This window comes from Eretmochelys imbricata, chromosome 10, assembly GCF_965152235.1.
Source record: "Eretmochelys imbricata isolate rEreImb1 chromosome 10, rEreImb1.hap1, whole genome shotgun sequence".
NCBI classification, from domain to species: Eukaryota; Metazoa; Chordata; order Testudines; family Cheloniidae; genus Eretmochelys; species Eretmochelys imbricata.
In genome coordinates this window covers 16,840,444-16,867,329 of record NC_135581.1, presented here as the reverse complement: position 1 = coordinate 16,867,329, position 26,886 = coordinate 16,840,444, and the positions used below count along the sequence as shown (strand labels likewise).

The 26,886-nt window shown below is 43.1% G+C and overlaps 1 protein-coding gene across 1 annotated transcript in view; it reads right to left on the bottom strand.

Moving 5' to 3' along the window:
• DNAH3 (dynein axonemal heavy chain 3) overlaps nt 1-26,886 on the bottom strand; it is a 99,476-nt gene that overhangs the window by 24,370 nt on the left and 48,220 nt on the right. The window contains exons 27-42 of the mRNA XM_077828752.1: nt 24,190-24,388; nt 20,153-20,261; nt 19,069-19,182; nt 17,996-18,172; nt 14,657-14,748; nt 12,874-13,093; nt 11,471-11,605; nt 10,307-10,418; nt 9,041-9,282; nt 8,473-8,573; nt 8,273-8,378; nt 6,406-6,535; nt 5,649-5,885; nt 5,082-5,185; nt 3,409-3,703; nt 2,306-2,485 (exon numbers count right to left, since the gene is read on the bottom strand). Of these exons, the coding sequence (XP_077684878.1) occupies nt 2,306-2,485; nt 3,409-3,703; nt 5,082-5,185; nt 5,649-5,885; nt 6,406-6,535; nt 8,273-8,378; nt 8,473-8,573; nt 9,041-9,282; nt 10,307-10,418; nt 11,471-11,605; nt 12,874-13,093; nt 14,657-14,748; nt 17,996-18,172; nt 19,069-19,182; nt 20,153-20,261; nt 24,190-24,388 (2,553 nt within the window). The remainder of the gene's footprint in view (nt 1-2,305; nt 2,486-3,408; nt 3,704-5,081; nt 5,186-5,648; nt 5,886-6,405; nt 6,536-8,272; nt 8,379-8,472; nt 8,574-9,040; nt 9,283-10,306; nt 10,419-11,470; nt 11,606-12,873; nt 13,094-14,656; nt 14,749-17,995; nt 18,173-19,068; nt 19,183-20,152; nt 20,262-24,189; nt 24,389-26,886) is intronic.

Here is a 26,886-nt window from a genome sequence, read left to right as displayed (position 1 = left end):
GCTCATAAACTGTGGTGCAATTTCAGCTCTATCTCCCAGTAGGGCAGGGAGCAGTCAGGCAGGTAGAGACACCTCCTGGCTTACACAAAACTGGCTTCAAGTAACTCCATTGTCCAGTCCAGGAAAAGACAATGGTGGACTGTTGGGGTTAATGGAAGGATATGGATGCAACTCTACATTAAAAAGAACATTCCGGCTCCGAACATCAAGTCAGGAAGGCGTATCCCCATTCCGAATTACCATGACTCACCATGGACTGAGGGGGGGAGGAGGAAAAAGCCCTTTTCAAAGCAGGCTTGGAACTGAGGGATTTCCTCCCACCTATGGCTAGGGGGTACATTGTTTTAAGGCATTGTTGGGGGAGGGATAGCTCAGTGGCTGAGCATTGGCTTGCTAAACCCAGGGTTGTGAGTTCAATCCTTGAGGGGGCCATTTAGGGATCTGGGGCAAAAATTGGGGATTGGTCCTGCTTTGAGCAAGGGGTTGGACTAGATGACCTCCTGAGGTCCCTTCCAATCCTGATATTCTATGATTCTATACCTTGGGGAAGCACCCTGTAAACGCCATGTTCCTCTATGAATAGGTGACTCTTATTAGAAAAGGAATTTTATCTAACAGGAAAGTGCAAAGCCAGAGGCTGTGTCTCTGTTTGGTTTCTGTGTCACTCGTATATGTTTGCTTTCCCCTTACTATTCCATCTTGGAATCTGCGGTTTTTCTATTAAATACGCTTTTTGTATATTTTAATCCCAAACAGCTCTCTGGTGTACAAACTCTGTGGAGTGTGTATGCCAAAGTGAGCTGATAACTGGAGGGGGGGGGGAGGGCTAATTTCATGCCTTGAAGTTCAGAGTTGAGGAACCAGAGGGGAATGGTCAGAGTGTCTGCTAATTAAGAACTCAGGGAGGACGTATCTGGGGAGACTCAGGACTTGGAAGGGAAGATGTCACCCATAAAGAGTAACTGGGTTGGTCAGAGCCGGGATGAGACCTTGTGCTTGTGGGATCTGAACCATAGCCGCACAGAACCAAGACCAGGCAAGGTTACAGGGAAGATGGTGACAGAACCCCTTGCTGGTCTGGGTGGACCCCAAAACATCACAAAGGCATGTTCTTACCTCATGGTAACTAAGGGTATACCTACACTTTGATCTGGGGACGTGATTCCCACCTCGAGTAAACATACTTGCGCTAGCTCTGATAGAGTTAGTGTGCTAATAATAGAAGTATAGCAGTAGGAGCGGCGGTAAGGACTAGCTTCCCTCAGTACACACCCAACATCTCTAATGGGCACACACTCAAAGCGGTTAGTCCTGTCACTGCTTGCACTGTCACGGCTACATTCTATTTCTAGTGGACTAGCTCAGTGAGGGGCTAGCACAAGTATGTCTACCCGAGCTGGGAATCATACCCCCAACTTGAACTGTGGACATACTCTGAGATGAGCTAAAATTCTGGAGAATGCAAGACAATCTGTAGTTTTCACACAAGTTAGCAAGTTAAGATAAACCTTAGATTCACCCCAGTTTTTACCTTGACTTGCTAACGTGCAAAAGTTACATACTGCCTTGTCTACACTAGGATTTTACTGTGTTAGTCAGCATGTGTTATCTAACGTGATAAGAACATACCTGTTCCTAAGTGTTTGGTATTATTTTCAGCCTTTGCATCTTCTGTTGATTATTAAACCCACCCTGAGGAAACGGACGTGGACTTAAACTTGAGTCATCATCAATCATCACCACCATCATCATCATCACTCTTCCCATACCATCAGGTGAGGCAGAAGTCAATCAACGCCAATCATCCTTATCCTGGGCACATTTTTACAGATACTTTATATTCAGATGTAATAATAAATGTGAGTATGTGGGCTTTATTTGGAATGACCCAGCTGGTGAATCTGCCCACTGGCTTACAATCTGTATACAAACCCAGCACTTGCCTACACAAAGATTTAGTTTGTGAAAAGCTAAAATGTGAATCTACGCCATGCTAGCCTGCCACAGACTAACCATGTAGACAGTTCATTAATATGCTTTGATCTAATCCCATTTCAAAGAGGACTAGATCAAAGCACATTGACAAACTGTTAATGTACATCATCAGTGCAGGGTAGATTCACACCCCAGTTTGCCACAAACTAATTATTCATGTAGACAGGCTCATAGTCTTCTATTTGAATAACATTAGGCAAGCCAGGCTTCCCTCTATAACCTCAGTCAACTAGACAATGCACTGTCACAGTGATGTATTTCTGTCTTTTATTTATTTATATTATATATTATATTATATTATATTTCCTACCTGTAATATCATTCCTTCCTCCACCAGGAGGGCCCATTGCTGAAACAAGTAAGACATCTACGATATCAAGCCTGGATGTATCCTTCTTGTCATACCAGTGACCATGATCAATCCACTGTCTAAGAAGCTCAATAGGTGGCTGGGCTCCGTACACCTCCTTCGCAGGCATGTTTAGGTCATCTAGAAAGAACGTTCATGTCTTAAGAAACAAATCAAAGCACTGATACCTATTGTTTCTCTAAACAAGGAAAAGGTTACCTTTCGTTGCTATTATTTCTCTTTGATGCAACAACTGCATCTAATGTAATTATACCTGCAGGGATAATTTTTTTTAAGTTAAAGATATTGTTTTAATTTAGTTTGGCTGATGGGCTGTTTTTTTTGTTTTTTGTTTTGTGTTTATTTAAGTTCACAAATTGCAACATAAGGTACCAAACTACACAGACCTAAATTAAGTGTGTGAACCATCTTAAAGACAAGCACCACTTCAATGCAGTGGCGCTGGACTAGTTTTTACACTGGGGGGTGCTGAAAGCCAGAGGTCCCCAAACTTTTCACCTCACACCCTCCCTGTCTGTGCTCCCTCTCCCCAGAGCTGGGGCCAGGAATGGGGTATGGCTCCAGGAGGTGTGTGGGGGGAGGGGCGTGGACACGAGTAAGGGGGCTAAGGCTGGAACCACAGCTGTGGGAGGGAGCAGAGTCCAGGGTGTGGGGCCAGCAGCCAGGTCCCTGCATGCAAGGCCAGGAGCAGAGCCCTGGACGCGGAACCTGCATCTGGGACCCCGGGTGCGGGACCAGGAGCGGATTCCTGGGCACGGGTCCAGCAGCATCGGGACCCTGGGTGCAGGGCCAGCGGCTGGGACCTCATGCAAAACGTGGGGGTGCTGCAGCACCCCCCACACCCTTAGTTCCCATTCCTGTGCTTCAATGTATATAAATTTTCCAGCAGGGGACAGTCCTAATCCTTTCACAGATGCCTTAAACAAAAAACAAAAAAAACCAGCAAGTAGTGTGGAATTGTGTAAGTATCAGATCAATGAAGCACTTAGTTCTCCTGAAGTCTGAATTTACATGAAGAAATAAGAACACACAAGTTATCTTACCTACAAATATTACATTTTTTTTCCCCACGGGAGGTCCAAATAGTCCTTTTCTTCTTCTGTCCAGCTTTGACATAATAATATCCTGGGTTTGGTTAGCTGAAGTTCTTGCAGAGAAGTTGATGCAGTTAGGGATGTATTTAAGCTTTGGAAGTTGCAGCAGAAAGCTGTTGGTAATAGCGGATTTTCCTGTGCCAGTGGGGCCCACAAACAGCAAGGGGATGTTATGTTCCACATATGTTTTTAGAAAAAAATTTTGCCTGGCTGTTTCCATTGTTGGAATTATAAGCTCGGACACCTATTATATGGAAAATTAAAATACCATGTGGAAAACAAATATCTAACACTGTAATCAATACTGAGGTTTGAAATCAACTTACTGCAGTGAGTTTATTGCCCAAAAAAGGAGTTTTTAAAAATTACTTCTACATGTAAATAAAGGTTATTACAAGTTTCTTGTAGAGAGTGTAAATGGTAAGTAAGGAGCTGCTTTTGTTCTGTGTTTGTACAGCACCTAGCACAATGGATCCTGCTCCATGACTAGGACTCCTAAGCACTGTGACAATTCAAAGCAAAAATGGGAACATTGGATAATTCCTAATTTGGGGCTCAATTCTGCCCTTCACTGTGCAAAGGGAAGGGGTAAAATGTCACAGGGAGTCTCTTCTCCTCCCACATCAGTGGGGCAGCTATGCACTGTGTACTTAAAATGTTATTTTTAAATGATGAAATAAAGATTCGTTCTTCGTCTTTCCACTTATGTCACGTAGATGCTAGCTGTACTGATATCTAGCATGTCAATGAGGAATAGTGGTAATGAGGCAATGGGTAACAACATTTTGAACTTCTTAAAGTGCTCTACAACTGTTAATGAATTTAACCCCACATCACACCTGCAAGGCAGGTGTAACAGTGTGGCTCACCCCATAAGGGCTGGAGGGCTGGGGTTAGCCAACCCTGATTATACGAGTCACTCTATAAAGAGCAGCAGGAGGCTGCAGTGAAAGAGGAAATGCCCAGGAATTAGAGACTGCTAGGAGAGTGAGCAGGTTCTAGCAGAGAGGACTGAGACTCTAACCAGGCAGGGCCTGGGAGTGGCCTGCCAAAGCAGAAAAGATTCCGGGCAGGAAGGCCTAGGAGGAGGAAGAGAACCTTTGCCTTGTGTGGGCTTTTGGATGGAAAGAGGGGAAAGTGAGGCAGACTGCCTGTAGTATGACCTTAGGCCATGAGGGGGATGTGGGAGGCAGCCAGCCCTGTTATAATTGGGAAGTATCATTAGCCCCACTTTGCAGATGGGGAAACCAAGGCACAGAGAGATTAAGTTCAAAGCTTGCCATCAAAATGGGGATGCCTCTGTTCTGGCTAAGTGACTTGCCCAAGGTCATATGAGGATTCTGTAGCAAAGCCAGGAATTGAGTCCAGATCTTTCACCACAAGATCATCCTTATGCTCCATATGTACCTTTTGTACTGAGATTTAAATATAGGTCTGACATCAGAACCACGGTTTAAGCGGGGGAGAGCCCATACAGCATAAGACATTGCACAGTAAACAGAAAGAAGTCACATATAAATTAATCAGAGCTACCAAATGTAACTGACTTGTAGCTCTGTCATTTCACAACACTGTTTTCATCACTGAGTTCTTTTCTATAATGAAAAAAAATTAATGTTGACCTTTGCACCAGCAGGAATATTTTGCTCCTCCCTAGTGATGTAATCAGTCCATATGTTCCATTGCCCACTGGCTTGCTTGTGAAAATAGAAGTCATACACACTCCCTGTTAAACAAAACACAGAATATAGGAAAACTGACTGAATAGACAATCAAAATAATGTCATGTCACTTTAGCATCTAAAGTATTTCCCCCTAGTCTTTTCTAGTACAAGGGTAGAAATGATCAAATGAAAGAATTTTCCTGATTTGTCAGTTCTTCACATGGCCTGTGTGGCGAGGAATGCCTCCTAAATAACACTGAATATCCTTTTCTCCCATTGAACCTCACTGTCAGGAAGTTACTACCTGCAACAGATTTCACTATTTAGGTCAATCTGGGCACATGCTCCTCTTGTTTAGAGCAACAAAAAAGAGCTCCCCACTGTGTATCCCTCAGGCCTGGCTGCAGGATCTCTGCAGCAAAGGACAAGTGCCAGACAGCCCAGTCTGCCCGGTAGTGCCAGACAGGATTTGGCAGGGTTTGTAAAGCAAGACTAAGGGATACAAATACAGTTGCATAGAAACACCTTTTTCTGGAAAGATATTGTTTTTGGTGAGCTTCACACTTTTGGGGCGCGGGTTCTCATCATCCATTCCCATTAGCAAGTTGCGGAAAAACAGATCAAATTTCTTTCTGCTGTCTGCACTGATGGTCCCACCAATTGTCCAAACCAATGCGAAAAGGAAAAGCCCTTGTAGCCATAAGATGATCTGCTGACTAGACATGGTTTCACCTTCTTCTTCACCCGATTTCCTTATTTCATCTAAAAATACATTCAAATCTTGGTTAAATTATCAAAAATTGCAATTCAAAATCTGCTTTCATAAAAAAAAAAAAATCATTCTAAGCCAGATCCTCAGCACTGGCTTCAATGGAGCTACGTCAATTTTCACCAGGTGAGACTCTGGCCTTGTTTTGATGGTGCAATATATTGTTTTCAATTAAAAATGAATGAGTGGGAAATATTTAAAGGAGTTCTAAATATTTCATTAGGATGCTAGTAAACAGCAGGCTAAACATCTGGGGCCATGCCCACAGGGCCTCACTCAGGCCTGTAAAGTACTTTGAGATCCTGAGATGAGAGGTGCTATACAAGGCGCAAAGGACTGTTGTTATTACTAGGTCAGTGAAAAAGATCTATGGCCTATGATCCAAACCCCAGAGCACTTGCTTCATTCTAAATGAAGTCTTCTAGCATTCACTTGTCTCTAGTGGCCTGGATTTTCTACTGTTATGACATATCAGAAGAAAAATAAGAGGCTGAAGCATTAAAAAATACTGACCGAGCAGACAGGTATAGAGTTTCATCATGCTATAGGCCAGATGGATAGCAGATGTCTGTACTATGATTTTGCAATGAAGGCGAACAAATTCCAAGCAAGGCTGGACTAGCCACATAAACATGTCATCAATCTGCAAGCGGAACAGGAAACAGTTTTAAAACAGTGTAAGAGTTGCATTATTTTCCTTACTTACAAAGTCCTGTATCAAAGGTTTATTTGACTTAGCTGTTCAATAAAAGTGGATCCTTAAGGCACCAATAATTCTGCCTCGGTTGGTGGAGGGGGAGATTGGGGAGTGGCCTTGACAAGGTACTATGGGAGTTGCCACAGAGCCATGGAACCTGCCTGACAGTGGAAAGAAGCTGCTTCTGCCACAGGAAAATAAATGGTTTGGAATAGGAAGTTCTCCTCTTATTAATCCAGACAGCAGAAGGACCTTTACATCTTGGGGAGCTGTTACTCCACCCAGGCACAGGGACTAAATATGGGAAGACTGCATTTCACTGAGGTTTACAGGATAATCTGAGAGAGTAAATCCAAGGTCTAGTAAGCAGACAGCAGAAAGAACAAAGACCAGGGTTCCATCAGACCATTAAGGGCACGGAGGTTAGTGCATAGCCACCTCATTCCATTGTGAAATGCCTACAAGAGCTCCCCAGTATGTAGGGAGAGTGTGATCACTGCCGTAAGTGAAGCATCATTGCTTTCCCTCTACGGCAAGCCAGTTCTGCTGACTTATGCAGGGTGCAGGAAGTCATGGCCCAATCTCTCCTCTGCTTCTATCCTGGCCTTTATTTCAGATAGTTCATAATGGGAGAGAGATTGCTTCTTAACCAACAGCAGGCAGCATTCCCCCATCCCTAAGCATTTTTCTGAATTTGGTCCCAACTCCTGTTTGTTCTTCCTATGAACAGTGAAGAAGGGGGCTGGCAGATCACAGAAATCTATGGCTTCATCCAGCTCTAGGCCTAACACAGAAAAGTTTGTTTTGGCCTTTTAATGCCTGATCCTCCTCCCACTGAACTCTATGTTTAATGCTTAGATAATCTTCAGACTTAATGCATAGATAACCTTCAGAACCTATTCCTGCAAACCCTCGGTCTAATTTGTAAGTGCACGACATGAACATGAGCACCACTGATTCATCTGAGTTGTCTTACTCAGTAAGAACTACTCTAGTGAGTAAAGGGTTTGCAAAAGCAGACCCTAAAAGTGATAAGAATGTTATTAATATATGCGTTTCTCATGCTAGGATCTGATTGCCCCAAACAGGTGAAGGTGCATTTTTAATGCATATTTCCCGCCCCTCTTCCCCTGGACCTGGCTCACATAATCTCCACCTATCATGCACTAGGATTCTGTTAGTCAAGTCTCACACATCACTAAACCCCATGTAATACTGGATATAATTTTCAAACGTGCCTGAAAGACTTAGGAGCCCCTTTAGATTCAGGGTATGTCTTCATTGCGATCAGAGGTGTGACTGCAGCACGTGTAGACATACCCGAACTAGCTTTGTTCTATGGCAGCGAAGCCATGGCGGTACAGGTGGCAGCATAGAATGTACACGCCCATCTGGGGTGCTAGGCATGTACTTGGCCAGCTAGGCTGTGCTGCCTCCCATGCTAACTATACCATGGTATAGTTATTCAAGCTAGCTAGAGCAAAGCTAGGGTGGTTATGTCTACATGTGCTGCAGTCTGATTGCAATGTAGACTTACCCTTTGTGTCCTGATTCACTGAGGCGCTTTTGAAAAGATTACCCAATGTGCCTACCTGGAAGCCCATAGGACATGCTAGGATGTAGTGGGCAGATTACCTTTAAAGTAAAAGTTATAAGGGTGATACATAAAAAAAAGGCTCGCACCAGTTCTCTGTGCTCCTGTTGCAGATTTGGGGGCAGTGTGTCCATGTAGGAATCCTTCAGAGGCTTCCAACCTAGCTGATTAGGATCCATATAGATCATACCACACCTGGAAAAATAAGTAGTTATAGTGCAGTAAGGTATCTGAAATGCACCAGGTACATTGCCTGAGGTAGTTCAGACTTTGGGTGGGTTACTGTTACCTGCTGACAGTTGCTGGAGATGCCTCCTCCAAGTCAGCTGGCTCGAAGATTAAACTCATTTTGGAACTCATCTGAATTATTTCCCCGCTCATTAAACACAGCTGGAAAGCAAACATGGCATAAACGTGGTTTAATCATATCATAGCTGAACATTCACTTATAGCAGTGCTTGTCATAAAATCACTGAACAGCCATCCCATTTAGTGTCAGTTCTTATTCATTCATTCATTCATGTTCCCATAGTGTGTGATATTTATAGAATTCTGTCTTAGAGAGTTCTCCATTTGTTATTGCCAAGTCTTGCAGACTTGGGAGAAAAAAGAGAAAACGAAGCATTAGCCAGCTCTTTATATATTCCACAATAAAAAGCAATCCTTTTCTTTTGGCAGTTTAAGATAATTATTATTTTGTGAATACACAAATCTCCAGTTAAAATTTCCAGTTAGAAAGATGAATTCATGTATTTCAATTTACTTAAAAGGGTCAGATCACTAACTGCAATAACCAACCAACCGCAATTAATTATGTGCATTCACACGCTAAAGTAACAGGCAAAAATGATGGCTACCTTTTTATTATCATCTAGCACAGTGTTCATGTTCTCTATCCAAACTGCATCCACTGGTCCATCAAATATAATCCACTTCCTGTCATCTGTGGTTGAAGATGCTTGTTGTCTGAAGGTGTTTGCAAGGACTCCATCTGTCCACTCATGGCTCACAGGGTCAAAACACCCATACAGCTGTCCCATTGTAATAGCTTTGGGATTAATAATTCTGTACTCAACAGCAAACTCATCCATGGAATTTGCTAGGTAGGAATTAAAAATAAATTATATTGATTAGCTAGATCAGTGGTTCCCAAACTTGTTTCGCCGCTTGTTCAGGGAAAGCCCCCAGCGGGCCAGACCAGTTTGTTTACCTGCCGCGTCTGCAGGTCTGGCCAATCGTGGCTCCCAGTGGCCGCGGTTTGCTGCTCCAGGCCAATGAGAGCTGCTGGAAGCAGCGCGGGCCGAGCGACGTACTGACCGCCACTTCCAGCAGCACCCATTGGCCTGGCGCAGCGAACCGCGGCCACTGAGAGCCGCGATCGGCCGAACCTGTGGACGGGGCAGGTAAACAAACTGGCCCAGCCCGCCAGGGGCTTTCCCTGAACAAGCGGCGGAACAAGTTTGGGAACCACTGAGCTAGATAGAAGGCAAAAGTTCTTTAAAAATATTTTTCACTAATGAAGTTTAGAGGTGGAACATTCCTGATAGAATCCCAGTGTAGCCACCCAATAGACCTTACATGTGGAAGCTACCTAGCAGTAAGTAATGACCTCCTTTACTTACACATAGAGTTTATTGCTGCACAAGGCAGGTCCAGAGAGTTGTGTGCAAAAGCACAAGGTAAAAAATGAGGAACAGGACAGAAGCACAATGGAAACTGATTGTGCATTCATGAGAGAGCTTCACAGAATCTCTCCCAGGGAATAGATTTGTTGAGCCAAGAGGTGCCATTTTTGCTCAGTCACTTTCCAGAGAAGTACCATACATGAAGAGATTTGTTTGATGTGACTATTGATGCTACTTTTGCATGACTACTGTGCACAAATATACTTGCTTAACAAAATGTGTAATTTACTTTTTTGCATATTCATGTGATCCGTTTAAAAGAAGAATATTTCTGACAACAGAGGTTTTCCAATCTTAGTCCTGCATATCCAAATTCTCTTCTATTCTGCAACCCATTAACAGCAGAACTAGCAACCTGAATTTATCTTTGTACAGAAAGTTCATTGGTCATAGAATTAATTTTTTATGAGAAGTCTTTGGCAGGCTTTTTATTTTTACCTGTGTACAAATCACCAAGGGCTGCGGCTAGCACTTTGTAAGCACAGGTCTTTCCACCCAAAGCATCTCCAACAATCATATATCCATGGCGCACAATCATCATTTCATAAATCTGTATTGGTGACATGAGTTTAATACTTAAATATATTAAAGAACTGAATGTAACATGTGTGAAACTACATGTCTCTCTTGCACTCCTACATTGTGTGAAAGAGCAGATCAGCCAATCTAGACACAAACACTGACATTACTGCCCTTAAGAATCCCAAGGCCAAATTCAGAGGTGAGTCTAAGACAGCATAATTTACACTTTCTGCCTCCTCAGAGTGTAAATTACACCAACTCAGGCCTTGTTTTCATTAGAAATTTGCACTGGTTTAATTAAATTTGTTTTTAAACTGATTTAAATTAGTGCAAATCCCTTGTAGACATTCTTATTTCAGTTTAAGAGTACCTTTTTTCAGTTCAGCTTAATCCAATTCTGAACTGACCCAACCTACACCAAAATAAGTCTGGTTTAAACCAGAACAAGAGCATCCTCTTAACTGTTTGTACCTGTTTAACTAACTTGGTTTCAAAGCAGGAAAAGCAACTAATAAAAGGGTGCAAGTTAAAGCAGTGGGAAAAATAAAGGCACAACACATGTGAGTGCTGGTAATAACAATACCGAGATCTCAAAACACTTTACAAAGACAGTCAGTATCATTATTACCATTTTACAGATGGGGAAACTGAGGCATAGAGCGATAAACTGACTTGCTCAAGGTCACCCAACAGGCCAGTAGTACAGCCAGGAACAGAACATAGGTCTTATGAGTCTTAGTCCCCTGCTCTCAGTGCTAAGGCACATTGCCTCCCTTAGTAAGACTGAACTTCATTTGCTGACTCCAGTCCTATGACCTGAGACATGGGTACAAATATGAGTACTCTTGCCACATGGAAGGGGACAATATCTACTGACCAACTTGTACTTACTCTTATAGAGGGTGGAATTTTTTTCTGGCATATGAATGTCTGTACCTTTTGTGGTTTTCACTTTGTATAGGTAAGCTTTCTGTAATGCTCTGCTAGCTACTAATTTAGGCCCTGATTCAGCCAGATACTTTAATAGTTTATACATAAATTATCTTTTTTTCAGATGTGATGAATATTTTTTTTAAATACCTGAATAATTTTTCCAATAAACCAAGGAACTGGTTGAAGATTCATTTTTGTAATATTGTCACTCAGTGCCTGCACAAACAGCTCATAGTCTGGTTTAGGAAGAACCACTCCAGGAAACAGGTCAGATATGATACCCTGTTAATGAAAAAAACAGGATACTATTAAAATCAGACTAACAAAAGCAGAACTTCTAAATGTTAAGAAATACATAGAAAATGGTAGGAAATAGGACTTTAAGGGGGAATGTATTCAGCTGGACTGAGTCCTAATTTACAGGCACTAATTCTGCCCCCATTTTTGGACCTGTAAAATTTACTGCAGGTGCAAAGCTCAGTAGTTGTGCCTTTAATTGACTCACTTGTACTCACAATCAGATAGAGGTGAAAGCACTCTGTTTTGCACTCACAAATGAATGAATGTCACAAATGATACAGGCATGAATTGCTCTTGCAAAATGAAGGTGAAACTGCTGAAAATCTGCCTTTAAATATCTTGGGGGAGGGGAGAGATTAAATGACTAATGGGGAGATATGTGTTCTCTTATTTCACAGCGGTGACTTTTTTCAAAAGTCCAGATCTTAGGTCTTTATAATTAATACGGATGGCTTTAAAGCCTGATACATTGATTTTCCTCCTTCTATGGAAGCATAACATTAGCAATAACATCATGGTTTTCATGGTTTTCACTCTGACTTCCAAACAAAGTATTTTCTATTGCTTGCAGTTTAACTTTCCCCACCTCCTTCACATTACAAAGCTAAGTCCTGGCCTACACTCAAAAGTTAGGTCGATGTAGCTACATTGGTCAGTGGTGTGAAAAAGCCATACCCCTGACTGCCACAGCCATGCTCACTTAACCCCCAGTGTAGATGCAACTATATCTACGGAAGAATGCTTCCGTCGACATAGCTACTGTACCTAAGGAAGGTGGTGTTCCTACAGGGATGAAAAAAACCGTTCCATTGGTGTAGACTGTGTCTACACTATAGGGTTATGCTGACATAGCTACAGAAATGTAGCAATGCCAATATAGTCTCCGTAGTGTAGACACATCCTTATATACAAAATTAGCAAAGAATGGTTTTCATTGGCATGAGTAAATGGAGTTACAAGAGATCATGTCAATGGCATGTAACATATCACAAGGTAACTCAAAAGGTAACTCCTATCATTGCTATAAGTTCATTTTTCAAAACAATACTAAGAGTCAAATTGTGCCCACAATTCAATTGGTGTAACCCCGCTGACTTCAGTAGTAATGATGAAAGAATTTGGGCAAAACTGTTTTAAATTAAAGCAATGATCTGTTTTCTTAGTTTATCATGGCAGTCCAATCCATATGTCTGTCCATCTGTCTAGATTCTTATAACCTAGTATTTGAATGCATCTACCTGTTATCTTACCTGAAAGAGAGGAACATCCTGTGCCAAGAATTTGGCTAAGTTAACATCCAGCAAAGCTCGAAGTAACAACACACTTTCATTTTCTTCTGGGTACTTTAGTTTTAAGTTCCCTGCTGCTGTCAGGACAGATTTAACAGCACGCATTCCATAGTCATAGTGATGCTGAGATGATAACTGCTCAGAGCAAAGACGGTACGTGGCAACAATTTTCTGGGCAAGACTGTGGATGTTAAAATATGGTGTGTGAAATGCAAATATAATGCCAAGTATTTGCCCAGATCTTTGAAGTAAATGGAGTGATGTCAGTTTACACCTGAGGACATGCCCCAAAATGTATAGAAATCTAAATGACAGATTTCTCCATTGTTTTGGGTTTTGTAAAACAGTAACAGCTACAATGCTGTTTCCCTGTTCATGTGCCTCAAACATACATAAAACTTCATTCACACAGAGTGACAATTCACCTCTGTGCCAAGTTCCAGAAGAAGGTCTATGCCAGAGGTGGTCAAACTTTTTGGCCCTGGGGCCACATTGGATACAGAAATTGTATGGAGGGCCGGGTAGAGAAGGCTGGGGGAGATTATACCTCCCCAAACACCGAGGCATGACCTGGCCCCCTATCTAGGCCCCCAGAATCCCCACCCCCATCCAACCCCCCGGCTCCCCACCCCTGACTGCCCCCCAGGACCCCTGCCCCTATCCAATCTCCCCTGCTCCCCACCCTCTGACCAACCCCCTGGGGCCCCCTATCCAACCCTCCCTGCTCTTCCCGCCCTATGTTACGTGTGGGGTGGGGGAAAGGGAGGCTCAGTCCTTTCCCTTTGCATTTCCCCTGCTTGTTTGGCTGCTCTCCCTGGCAGTCGGGCAGGGCTTGCTCCCTATCTGGACTTGGCTGCTGGGGACAGGAGCCCAGCGTGCTGGGGGTGGAGCGGGGCCCTGGCTTGCTCTGCCCCTGTCCCCGGCGGCAGGGTCTAGGCCCCTTGACCACCCCCCTGCAACCCGCCACCCCAGAGCTCCCCCTGCTCCTTGACACCCCCCCCCCCAGAACTCCCTCTGCTCCTTGCCCCCTGACCATGCCGCCCTGGAGCACCTGCTATGGAGCTGTAGACACCCTGCCTAGGCACCGGGGGAACTGTGACTGTGAGGGAAGTAGGGAGGGAGGGCAACAGAAGGGGAGGGGCCAGGGCAGAGGCTAGCCTCCACCCCTCTCACTTGCTGCTGGGGAGTTGGGCGGGCTCCTCCAGAAGCCTGTCCTGACCCTACTCCCTGGCAGGAGCTCAGGGGCCAGAGGGAATGGCCAAGGGCCGTAGTTTGCCCCCGCTGGTCTATGCACTACTTATGGAGGCTTAAGTAAGCCTTAAGTATAGTGTCACCTTGTGCTGGCCCTCCACCTAGGGGTACGTTTCACCTATGGTAGCCAAGGTACATATCAAAGATTTGCAACATGTAATAGTTAACTTCTTGTGTGGTTCTGTTGTTTTACAAACTTGAATCGACGTTGCATGGTTAATATCCTGCAGGTCCTTTGAGATGGATTATCAGGAAATACCCATTAAGGTGTTCATTTTCAAAGCAATGTATACGGATTTAATCACGTGATTTTAATTGAGCAGAACAGTTGCCTGGATAAATATTTACACAACACTTGGAAAATTTAGTCCAAATTATGAGCAGAAACAACATCACACACACATACTCCCCATCCTCCATCCCACATCCAGAGTGGTTAGCCTCCTGAGGAATTTCAGAGCCAGCTGTAAGTGGAAAATTGAGTATGACTCACCTTCTAGAGTCAAGAAATCCCATTGAATAAAGTGAAATTTCACCAATCAAAGCATAATCTGGAACCATCATGGCCACTGTTCGGAATAATGCCTATGGAAGAAAAAATTAACAGCTAAAAAAACACAGACCCAAGAATAGAGAATAAAGCAATAACTTGAATTAGTTTTACAGGTGTAGTGTTCCTCTGTAAATTCACAGACTTTTGTCTTCCATGCATATGGCTTTAGGAATCAAATTGAGGTCGGGGGAGTCCATTATTATCGTTATTCTTGATTATTTGTATTATGGTATTGCCAAGAGGCTTCAACCAAGATCAGGTCTCCATTTTGCTAGGCACCATACAGACACAGCAAGTGACATTCACTACTCTGAAAATTTCACGATCTAAATAGATAAGACAAAGGAAGTATTATTACCCCATTTTACATATGGGCAAACTGACACATGGAGAGATTGTATGCTGTGTAGTTGTATTGTGAGATTATATTACTTGACCAAGGTCACACAGGGCATCTATGGCAAAGCTGGGAATTGAACTCAGATCCTCTGAGTCCCAGTCCAGTGCCACAACTATTTTCCTTACTGATACAGGAACATTTGTTATACTTTGAGGCTGAGATTTGCAAAGCTGTTTAGGAGATTTTAATTACAATTAATTTTAATGGGAATTGGGCATCCAAATCCCGCAGGTAGTCTGAAGACTGCAACCTGAATTGTCATTGTACTCCACAATAAAAGGTTTTAAGCAGGCAGTTTATCTGTGACAGGTGGAATCTGACCCTCAGTGGATTCTCCAGTTTTAACTAAATATTTCAAATATTAAAATGAACTTCACAACTTTTTTATTCCCAAAACCCAAATCAAAAGCTCCTGTAACCTCTGCCATCATTTGCACCTATAACAGACCTTTGCTGTTCATGTATTAGAGATGCCTGTGACAATAGGCTGTGGGTATAATAGCCCAGGGAAGGCTTGGCCTTCCCTGCCGCTGCCCCGCTGCTCGACACCTGGGCTGCGGTGGCCGCGAGGCCCTCACTGCCTGCTGCTGCTGCCTTCCTATCTATCTCCTCTACCCCATCCTGCCTCCAAAGGTCCCTGCTGCTTTCCGTGTCCCTCCTCCTCGGGGATGGGGGAGTGAGGAGGGATGCGCAGAGCTAGCAGCAGGTGAGGGAGCAAGGAGGCTCGGCTGGACGCTGGGGCCAATGGCTGGACCTTCAGGGGCGGGAGGGTCCGGCACTTGGGGGCCAGTGGCTCAGCCAGAGGAGGGCCTTCACAGGTTCGGGGGCTGGCGGCTTGACTGGGGGGGTAGTTCGGGGGGCGGTGGCTCGGCCTGGCGCTAGGGCTGGCCCGGAGCCTGGGGGGGCCAGTGGCTTGAACCAGCACTGGCCGGGGTGGGGGGCGGTGACTCGGCTGGGTGACCCATCAGGGGAAGCGGGGGCTGGAGTTTCAGCCTGGCGCTGGGGCCGGCCCAGCCCTCGGGGGGGGCTAGCAGCTCAGCCTGGCACTTGCGGGGGAGGGGGCATTTGGTTTGGGGGGGCCGGCAGCTTGGCCCGGTGTGGCTGGGGTGGGTGGGCTGGGCCTCCTCTGGTCGAGGGGGGCCCCACAAGGCTTCTCTTGTTACGGGGGGAGGGGTTTGGGGCTCTGGCGTGTGGAAGGGGTGGGGCCGGTGGGCTAGCCTCCTCAAAGCTGGGGTTCACCCACCACCCATGCCTGCGACACATATTGGGAACAATATGCAGTATCTTTGGGGTCTATATTGTATTAAGTTTATTAATGCTTTATGTATCGTTGTAGGCCAGAGACTGTGTGCAACTCCAAGGAGGGAGAATTACTAGGGGGTGATTACTATAGTCCCTAGTTTAAGGCAGTCCCAGAGGAGAGGCAAGGTACTGAGAAAGAACTTGGGATATAAAAGGCTGAGTTTAAAGACTCAGGGTCTTTCTTTGGATTCAGCAAACAGACAGGACCATGGATCCTAGGGAGCCCCCAACACTTGCTGAAGTGTTGGAAGGCTTTTGGCTTAGCAGCGCTCCATAGGACTGGTGGGCGATGTTTGGTGTGTTTAGCAAGCATGTAGGACCTTTTATTGTTTTTTATATGTTTCCTCTGTATGCACTTTATCCTGAATAATGCACTCTGCTGAGAAAAAACTGTGTGGTGACGTGTTACTGCTGGCATACATTGTTCATAGCTCTTGGAGAGAAAGCAAAGCACGGGTGCTGGCCTTTAGACAGACTAGCTTGCTGGGGATATCACAGTGAATTCTAGGGAGCTACAACCTAAAAGGAGATGGGAGTAGCACACAGGTCCCTACCCAGAGAGAGGTGAAGACCAGAGGCGTTAAACCTCAGAGGCATTCCTGAAGTGGACCATGGACGGGGGTTAAAGGTGTGGTTACCCCGAAACTGTGACAATGCCATCACATATTACAAGAGAAGCACAGACCCCTAAACTCTGGTCTTGGCTGATAAAAGCAAAAGGAAATTACCTTCAATTTAAACACAAATGCAATGATTTGTAATGTGTAAGTGTATAGATGTGGGACCAAATTCTGCACTGACCTACACCCTGTGCAATACTATTGATTTCAACAGGATTACTGGAATAGTAAATCAGCACAGAATAAGGCCCATATTATTTTAATGATTAAGGATCTTAAACAGTGTTATTTATTGAAGTCAATTAGATTCCATGTGGGAGTACCTATACAGTGGATGAACTTAATATATTTTTTCCATTTTGATATATTCTAGCAGTTTCACAGAGATTCTCTTTACACACAATGGGGATTGTCACTGGAGCCGACAGAAATTATCAGAACAGCAACAATGCCCCTGGTTTGCCCAAGAATAGCTGTTTATACTAAGTGTGAGTCTCTAAAGCCTGATCTTGCAAACGCTGATTAATGTGAGCATTCCTTACTCATATCAGTACTCCCATTGACTACCACAAGACTACTCACAAGAGTAGGGATTTAAAGGACAGGACCTGATTCCAGGCTCACTTATGCCAGTTTTCAGAGTAACAGCCGTGTTAGTCTGTATTCGCAAAATACTTATGCCAGTGTAATTCAGGAGTAACTTAATGGACGTCAATAGCATTGACTAGTGTAAAACTGCTGTAAATGTTTTTTACACAATCAAATTCAGGCCTATAGTCTATTCATTTTGTGCTAAACACATGATTAAAGCTTAATCACTAATGAACCAGAACGAGAACACCTAAATGGAATTATGCCCTTATATTACATGGCTGCTTTTGTACTATTCATACTACATTAGAATCAAAACTGTAAATTGTGTTTCATTCCTACTAGAAATCAGAACTCCAGAGTTACCTTTAGATTATCAGGAAGTTCTGCCCGTCCAGCATACCCAGGATTCATAGTGATGAAGACAGCGCAGGTTGGATTAAGAGAGATCTCTGTGCCTTCAAAGAGGAATGTTTTCAGATTTCGCACAACAGCCTGCTGTATACTGAGTATCTGTTGTGCAACTACAGACAACACTTCAACCTAATAATAAAGAAACAGATTAGAAAACATCCCATACATGGAGCCAATATAAAAGAAGCATTTCTGGCTGAAAGAAGGTTTTTTTAAAAATATAGCTTAATGGCTTTATGTTGAAGTCCTAGAGATGGAAATTGTCTTGAAGAACCAGGATAAAAGAATTTTAGAAAATTAAAATGCTGGCTTTCAACTTCGCTGGGGTACAGGCTAACAAAACCTAATGTAATGGAACAATGAATGTGATAGAATACACTATAAAGAATACACAGAATACTATAATATACAGAACAGACAGATTATGGATGGAATTTTCAAAAGTATTTAGCATTAGCCTAATTTTGCTTCCAGTGAAGTCAGTGGTGAAAGTCACAGGAGAGTTAGGCCAATGGCAAGTGCATTTAAAAATCCCATGTATTGGAAGAAGAGAAGCTACAGAGAGACTATGTGTCAATAGCTCTTAAAACTAAAAATGTAGGACCCAGATTTTCACAGCTAATAATACCTCGTTTTATCCAGTATCAGTAGATGTAAAAGTGCTTTACAAGGAGGGGAGTATCGTTATCCCCATTTTACAGATGCGAAAACTGAGGCACAGAGAGATGAAGTGACTTGCCCAAGGTCACCCAACAGGCTAGTGGCAGAGCCAGGGTTTGAACCCATTCCAGAGCTCCAATGCTCTATCTACCCAGACCACACTGCCCCTGTCAAAATTTGTGCATGCACTATGGCAGCTGTGTATTTGGCAGCTGTGCATGTAATTATGAAAACCTGGGCCTAGGTTACAAGGTGTGCTAAAAGTAAGAAATTAATGGTAATACATATTCATATCTACTTTTAAAGCTATTCTTTAAATTTTAACAACATTTTTGTTGTTTTAAATACTTTGATTAAAAAGTTACCTCAATTCTGTTGAACTCATCAAAGCAGGCCCAAGCTCCAGATTGTGCCAGTCCCTTAAAGAATTTACCCATGGCTTTGTAATCAAGACCATCGGAGCAATTAAAGACAACACACTATATTAAAAAAAAAACCAACAACAACCCACAACAGCATTCAGTGTTAAAATTTGTTACAAAAATGTTGGCATCTATAAACAGAAGGGGATTATTATTGCCATGGTAACTGGTAATTTAAAAGACTATATATACCTAAATATCTAGTTAATGGATCTAGTCATGATTTTAACATGTTGGTAGTGAAGTACCTGTTGAGTATTTACTCACTACAAGGATTCAGATTAGTTTTATGTGACATAACACATTACTGTATATTGGATGTCTGGAGACATCTCAAAGATTTTGCAAGCCTAGGAAATACAAAACAATACTTGTTTATCACTTGGCTTAGGTGAAAAAGTATATTAACTTAAATTAAACATCACAATTCAGTATTTTTCTAAGCAGCTTGTCAAAAAAGAAAATCTCTGGGAAAGGAATAGTTCCTAAAAAGCAAATCCTGCTTCCTTCTTCTGGATGTGTAAGTTTCCAAACACAACTGAAATATCATGTTTCTACTATACAGTTGAGATCCATACAAAGAGAACCTGCCCCCACACTGAGTCATTGACCAAGCTCTGTGAAAGCTTCCTACACAGGAACATGGAAAGGGGATTTTAGGTGGGCCAGAATGCAGCATGGCAGTCAGCAGTGGGGCAGGCCTATTAATTACTCCGGTACCCTAAAGGAGCAGCTGCAGTTTAGGTACATACTGGCTACTGCAGACTGGAGCTGAGGATTCCATTACTCATCCCCATACCTACTGGAAACATTTCATGGAATGCGCACAGCCTGTTCACTCAGGCTGTGTGCTTTTTGCCAGGATTTTGTCCTAATTATGAGCTTTTCATTAGCAATCTCCATGAATGGATAATAGGTGAAGGGCACCAACACTTTTGTGAGAAAGAACTCCAGAGAAGACCTGCATCTCCAAACACAAAACAATGTGATGTAACAATGCACTGCAACATTTCATTAATTTTGGTACCTGCTTAGCCAGTGCTTTTGCTAGATCTTTTGTTGTTTCGGTTTTGCCAGTCCCCGCAGGTCCTTCTGGAGCACCACCAAGATTTAGTTTCAAAGCCCCCATTAATGTTCTACATAACAAAAAAGAAATAACATATGAATCATAGGCCAGCTCCTCAGCAGCTGTAAGTTAGCACAGACCCATAGGCAGAGCAATGATTTACACTTGCTAAGAGATCTGGCCCTGCGTTGTTATCAGGAATTCATTTTTTAATTGGTTGGCCATCTCCAGCCATCAAACTGGCATCTTCTCAGCATGGACTCCTAGAGTTGGAAGCCATTTCAAATATCCAGAATAAAGGCCCAAATCCAGACATGGTGTAAGTAGGTGCAATATCATTTACTTCATTGTCTGACCTTGGTTTACTATATGTGCTTGTTGTACCTGAGCACATGCATTCAGCACCTATGTCCTCATGTGCAGGGTTCAAATGTCATGAACAAGTCAGGTCAGTTATAAGCATAAGCCCAAGGCAGAACAGTTAGTAGATGCTACACCTTTTGATAGATAGGCTGGAACCATATCTATTCAGAGCCATGATGTCAAGTGCAGCAGCTAGAAAACTGGAGTTGGCTTGATGGGAACCTTGATAAAGAAAATTAATCTTGGAAGTGCTTAAAGAGGATGGAGATTGTTCCTTAAAACCTGAGAATCACCTATCTTCCTTCTATGGGGAATAGCTTGGCAGTCTTCATACGAACATGTTGCTGCCCCTTAAAGAGTAGGTCCATCAAGCACCTTATCTTAAAAGTTATGAATCCATGAAGGCCCCCTGAAGTCTTCTCTACACTAGCAAAACAACATTTTGTGAACTGTGTTTTTTTAAATGTTGCTAAGCATGGTTTGTCCTGTTCCATACTTGCAACTAAATAGTGTTCGGCACCAGTCCAGACATACCCAGTCAGCCGTGGGTAATTTCCCTCATGTCAGCCGGGCCTATGAGTGACACATGCAGCCATGTTTATAGCTACTACATCAGCCACATGGGTCTATTCTGCTCTGCCACAAGACCCATAGACTTTAAGGTCAGAAGGGACCATCATGATCATCTAGTCTGACCTCCTGCACTTACAGGACACACAACCTCACCCACCCACTCTTGAAATAGACTCCTAACCTCTGGCTGAGTTACTGAAGTCCTCAAGTCATGGTTTAAAGACTTCAAGTTACAGAGAATTCACCATTTTCACTAGTTTAAACCTGCAAGGGACCCATGACCTATACTACAGAGGAAGGCAAAAAACCCCCAGGGTCTCAGCCAATCTGACCCGGGGAAAATTCCTTCCTGACCCCAAATATGGTGATCAGTTAGACCCAGAGCATGTGGGCAAGACCCACCGGGCAGATACCTGGGAAAGAATTCTCTGTGGTAACTCAAAGCCCTCCCCATCTAGTGTCCCATCTCCAACAGTTGGGGATATTTGCTATTGTCAGTCACAGATGGGCCACATGCCATCGTAGGCATTCCCATCATGTCATCAACTTATCAAGCTCAGTCTTGAAGCTAGTTAGGTTTTTTGCCCCCACTGCTCCCTTTGGAAGGCTGTTCCAGAACTTTCTGATCGTTAGAAACATTCACCTAATTTCGTGCCTAAACTAGTTGATGGCCAGTTTATAAGCATTTGTTCTTGTGTCCCCATTGGCACTTAACTTAAATAACTCCTCTCTCTCCCTGGTGTTCATCCTTCTGATGTATTTATAGAGAGCAATCATATCTCCCCTTAACCTCTGTTTGGTTAGGCTAAACAAGCCAAGCTCTTTGAGTCTCTTCTCATAAGGTAAGTTTTCCATTCCTCGGATCATCCTACTAGCCCTTCTCTGCACCTGTTCCAGTTTGAATTCAACTTTCTTAAACATGGGAGATGAGAATTGCACACAGTATGCCTGATGAGGTTTCACCCGTGCCTTGTATAATGGTACTAATACTTCCCTGTCCCTACTGGAAATACCTCACCTGATGCATCCTAGGTCTGCATTAGCCTTTTTCATAGCCGCACGACACTGATGGCTCATAGTCTTGTGATCAACCAATATATGCAGGTCTTTCTCCTCCTCTATCTCTTCCAACTGATAAATCCACATTTTATAGCAAAAATTCTTGTTGTTAGTCCCTAAATGCATGACCTTGCACTTTGCACTACTAAATTGCATCCTATTTCTATTACTCCAGTTTTCAAGGTCCTCCAGATCTTCCTTGTACAATATTCCTGTCCTCCTTCATATTGACAATACCTCACAACTTTATATCATTTGCAAGTTTCATTAGCACATTCCAACTTTTTGTGCCAAGGTCATGAATAAAAATGTTAAATCCCTGAGGAACTCCATTAATAACTCCCCTCCAGCCTGACAGTTCACCTTTTAGTATGAACCATTGTAGTCTCCCCTTTAACCAAATCCTTATCCACCTTTCAAATCTCATCTTAATCCCCGTTTTCTCCAATTTAAATAATAATTTCCCATGTGGAACTGTATCAAATGCTTTACTGAAATCCAGGTAGATTAGATCTACTGCATTTCCTTTGTCTAATACAGTGGTTCCCAAACTTGTTCAGCCACTTGTGCAGGGAAAGCCCCTGGCAGTTGTGAGGCTGGGTCAGTTTGTTTGCCTGCCGCGTCCGCAAGTTTGGCCAATCGCGGCTCCTACTGGCCCCAGTTTGCTGCTCCAGGCCAATGGGAGCTGCTGGAAGCGGCGCAGGCCGAGGGACATACTGGCCACCGCTTCCAGCAGCTCCCATTGGCCTGGAGCAGCGAACCACAGACAGTGAGAGCCGCGATCGGCCAAACCTGAAGATGCGGCAGGTAAACAATCTGGTCCGGCCCGCCAGGGGCTTTCCCTGCACATGCGGCGGAACAAGTTTGGGAACCACTGGTCTAAAAAATCAGTTAGCTTCTCAAAGAAGGGGATCAGGTTGGTCTGGCACGATCTACCTTTTGTAAAACCATGTGGTATTTTATCCCAATTACCATTCACCTCTATGTCCTTAACTACTGTCTCTTTCAAAATTTGTTCCAAGACCTTGCAAACAATTGAGGTGAAACTAACAGGCCTGTACTTCCCTGGATCACTTTCCTCCCCTTTTTTTAAAAATAGGAACTATATTAGCAATAGGTTTCAGAGTAACAGCCGTGTTAGTCTGTATTCGCAAAAAGAAAAGGAGTACTTGTGGCACCTTAGAGACTAACCAATTTATTTGAGCATAAGCTTTCATGAGCTACAGCTCACTTCATCGGATGCATACTGTGGAAAGTGTAGAAGATCTTTTTATATACACACAAAGCATGAAAAAATACCTCCTCCCACCCCACTCTCCTGCTGGTAATAGCTTATCTAAAGTGATCACTCTCCTTACAATGTGTATGATAATCAAGTTGGGCCATTTCCAGCACAAATCCAGGTTTTCTCATTAGCAATAGGAACTAAATTAAACAGGAACTAAATAAGCAACCCCTGAGTTTACAGATTCATTAAAAATCCTTGCTATTGGGCTTGCATTTTCATGTGCCAGTTCCATTAATACTCTTGGATGGAGATTATCTGGGCCCCCTGATTTAGTCTCATTAAGATGTTTGAGTTTGACTTCCACTTCAGATGAGGTAATTTCAGACTTCATATCCTCTACCCCTAAGCTGATCTACACTTAAAAATTAGAGGGATCTAGCTATATCACTCAGGGCTGTGGAAGATTACATGCCCTGAGCTCTGTAGTAAGGTCGACCTAACTCCTGGTGTAGATATGGCTAGGTCGATGGAAGAATTCTTCCATCGACCTCTCTCTGGCCTCTCAGAGCGGTGGATTAACTACACGAATGGGAAAACCCCTTCCAACACTACAGAAAATGTCCACACTGTGGCACTACACCCAAACATAAAAAACCGGGGAGGGGGAAAGAAAACTAATGACTAAGGCTCTTTTCATTAGCCACTGTTACAATATGTATTAAATACAAGCCAGCTGGAAAGTGAATGCTACAGTCATAGAGAATATGAATTTTACCTATAGCATCGATCAGTCAGTGGAGTTATAACCAGACGTAGAGAATTGCCAAGGTACTCATAGCCATATTTGGCTTCTGTCGTAATCATTCGCACCATTACATCTCCTTCTTCCCAGTAGTATCTCAACTGAGAAATCCACTGAAAATCATTCTGATCTGTGATTTTGTCCTCAACCAATTTTGCAACCACATCACGAGCTGCAGGAACAGAAATAGCTCATAAAATACCTAATAAACAGTAAGCTAACATTTACAGCTGTACCTCAGCTTTCATTTTTTGAAAGGAAACTGCATCCATTTTGCTTAATGAACCATCTTAATTCAATTGGGCAAAATTCTAGACCCCAGTGCCCAGCATGAGTAGCCAGGCCAGGTGCTGGGGAGCTGTGCAGGGGTGGAGGAGTACAATCACTCTACAAAGGCCATTTAAGACCAGTGTCTGAAGAAACCTATATAGGACACTTACATCTTCCATACCCAGAAAATATGCAAGGATCTGTGCAGTGACAGGTCTCTTTCACCCCTCCCCCAGTTCACCCATGCCCTTCTGCCCCCTGTAAATCAGAATGCTTGCTCACAGCACAGGGCTCTGTACCTGCTGATGTACACCTGTACCTGTACCTGATGTACACCTGCTCCACAGCTCCCCATTCTCCAGCCCCCATTCTTTGCTCAACAGAATGCCACTGTGGCCCTCTATGGGCCACAAAGGAGGAGGCTAGATTTGCCCCTGGATAGAAAGCTCTTCACTTGTTGGCATGTTATCCACAAATTCAGAGTCAACTATATCTGAAAATAAAGGATCTTGTAAACACCACTCAATCTGCACTTGGAACTCCTACTGGCATCACATATTATTGCATATATACTATCATTAGGTTTCCTTACATTTCTGGGTCTCTGCTAGCAACTATACTGCTGAAAAGCAAAATTGTGTGTCACACAGGCTACTTGCAGAGCAATGTCAGAAACTGTAAACTGGTTTTTATCTAGGTTTGCCTAGGGTTAACAATCAGAAGCACTATTTTTTAATGACAGAATCTTAGAAATGTACAACTGGAAGGGACATTGAGAGGTCAGTTAGTCCAGCCCCTTGCATTAAGGCTGGACTGAATAAACCTAGACTATCCCTGACAGGTGTTTGTCTAATCTGTTTTTAGAAACCTCCAGTGATAGGGATTCCACAACCTCCTTTGGAAGCCTATTCCACTGCTTAATTATCCATATAGTTAGAAATTTTTTCCTAACCTAAATTTCCCTTGCTGCATATTACTCTGACTACTTCCTGTCCTACCTTCAGTGGAATGGAGAAAAATTGATCACCATCCTCTTTATAACAGCCCTTAACATATTAGAAGACTGTTATGAGTTCCCTCCTCAGTCTTCTTTTCCCAAGACTAAAGATACCCAGTTTTTTTTAACCTTCCCTTATAAGTCAGGTTTTCTAAACCTTTATTCATTTTTGTTGATCTCCTCTAGACTCTCTCCAATTTGTCCATAACTTTCTAAAAGTGGGGCACCCAAAACTGGACATAATACTCCAGCTGAGGCCTTACCAGTGCCAAGCAAAGCAGGACAATTACCTCCTGTGACTTACATTTTACACTCCTGTTAATACACCCCAGAATGACACTCACCGTTTTTACAACTGCATCACATTGTTGACTCAGCTTTAATTTGTGATCCACTATAACCCTGATCCTTTACTGCAGTATTACTGCCTAGCCAGTTATCCCCTATTTTGTAATTGTTTATTTAATTTTTGCTTCCTAGGTGTTTTTTCTGAATTTCATCTTGTTAATTTTGGATCAATTCTCCAATTTGCCAAGGTCATTTTGAAGTCTAATCCTGTCTTCCAAAGGGATTGCAGCTCCTCCTAGATTGGTGTCATCCACAAATTTTATAAGCATACTCTCCTCTCCATTATCCAAGTCATTAATAAAAATATTAAATAGTACCAGACCCAGGACTGACCCCTGCGGAACTCCATTAGATACATCTCTCCATACATCCCCCCAGGTTGACAGAAAACCATTGATAACTACCCTTTGAATACGCTCTTTCAACCAGTTGTGTACTCACTTTATAGTAATTTCATCTAGACCACATTTCCCTAGTTTGCTTCTGAAAATGTCATGTAGACCTGTGTCAAAGGCCTTACTAAAATCAAGATATTTTATATCTACAGCTTTCCTTGCTATCCAGTAGGCTAGTAACCCTGTCAAAGAAGGAAATTAGGTTGCTTTGGGATGATTTGTTCTTGATAAATCCATGCTGGCTATTCCTTCTAAACCTATAATCCTCTCGGTGCTTGCAAATTGATTGTTTAATAATTTGTTCCAGTATCTGTCCAGATATTGACAGATAGATGGGTCTATAATTCCCTGGGTCCTCTTTATTCCCCTTTTTAAAGACAGGTACTATGTGTGCCCTTCGCTAGTCCTCTGGGACCTCACTCATTCTCTGAGTTCTCAAAAATAATTGCTCACAGTTCCAAGATTGCCTCAGTTAGTTTCTTATGTGACCAAGTGTGAATTTCATTAGGCCGTGTCAACTTGAATACATCTAAATTATCTAAATACTCTTTAATCTGGATTTTCCCTAATTTGGCTTGTGTTCCTTCCCCCTTGTTGTTATATTAATTGTTATGCATCTAGCCATAATTAACCATTTTAGTGAGACTGAAGCAAAATAGG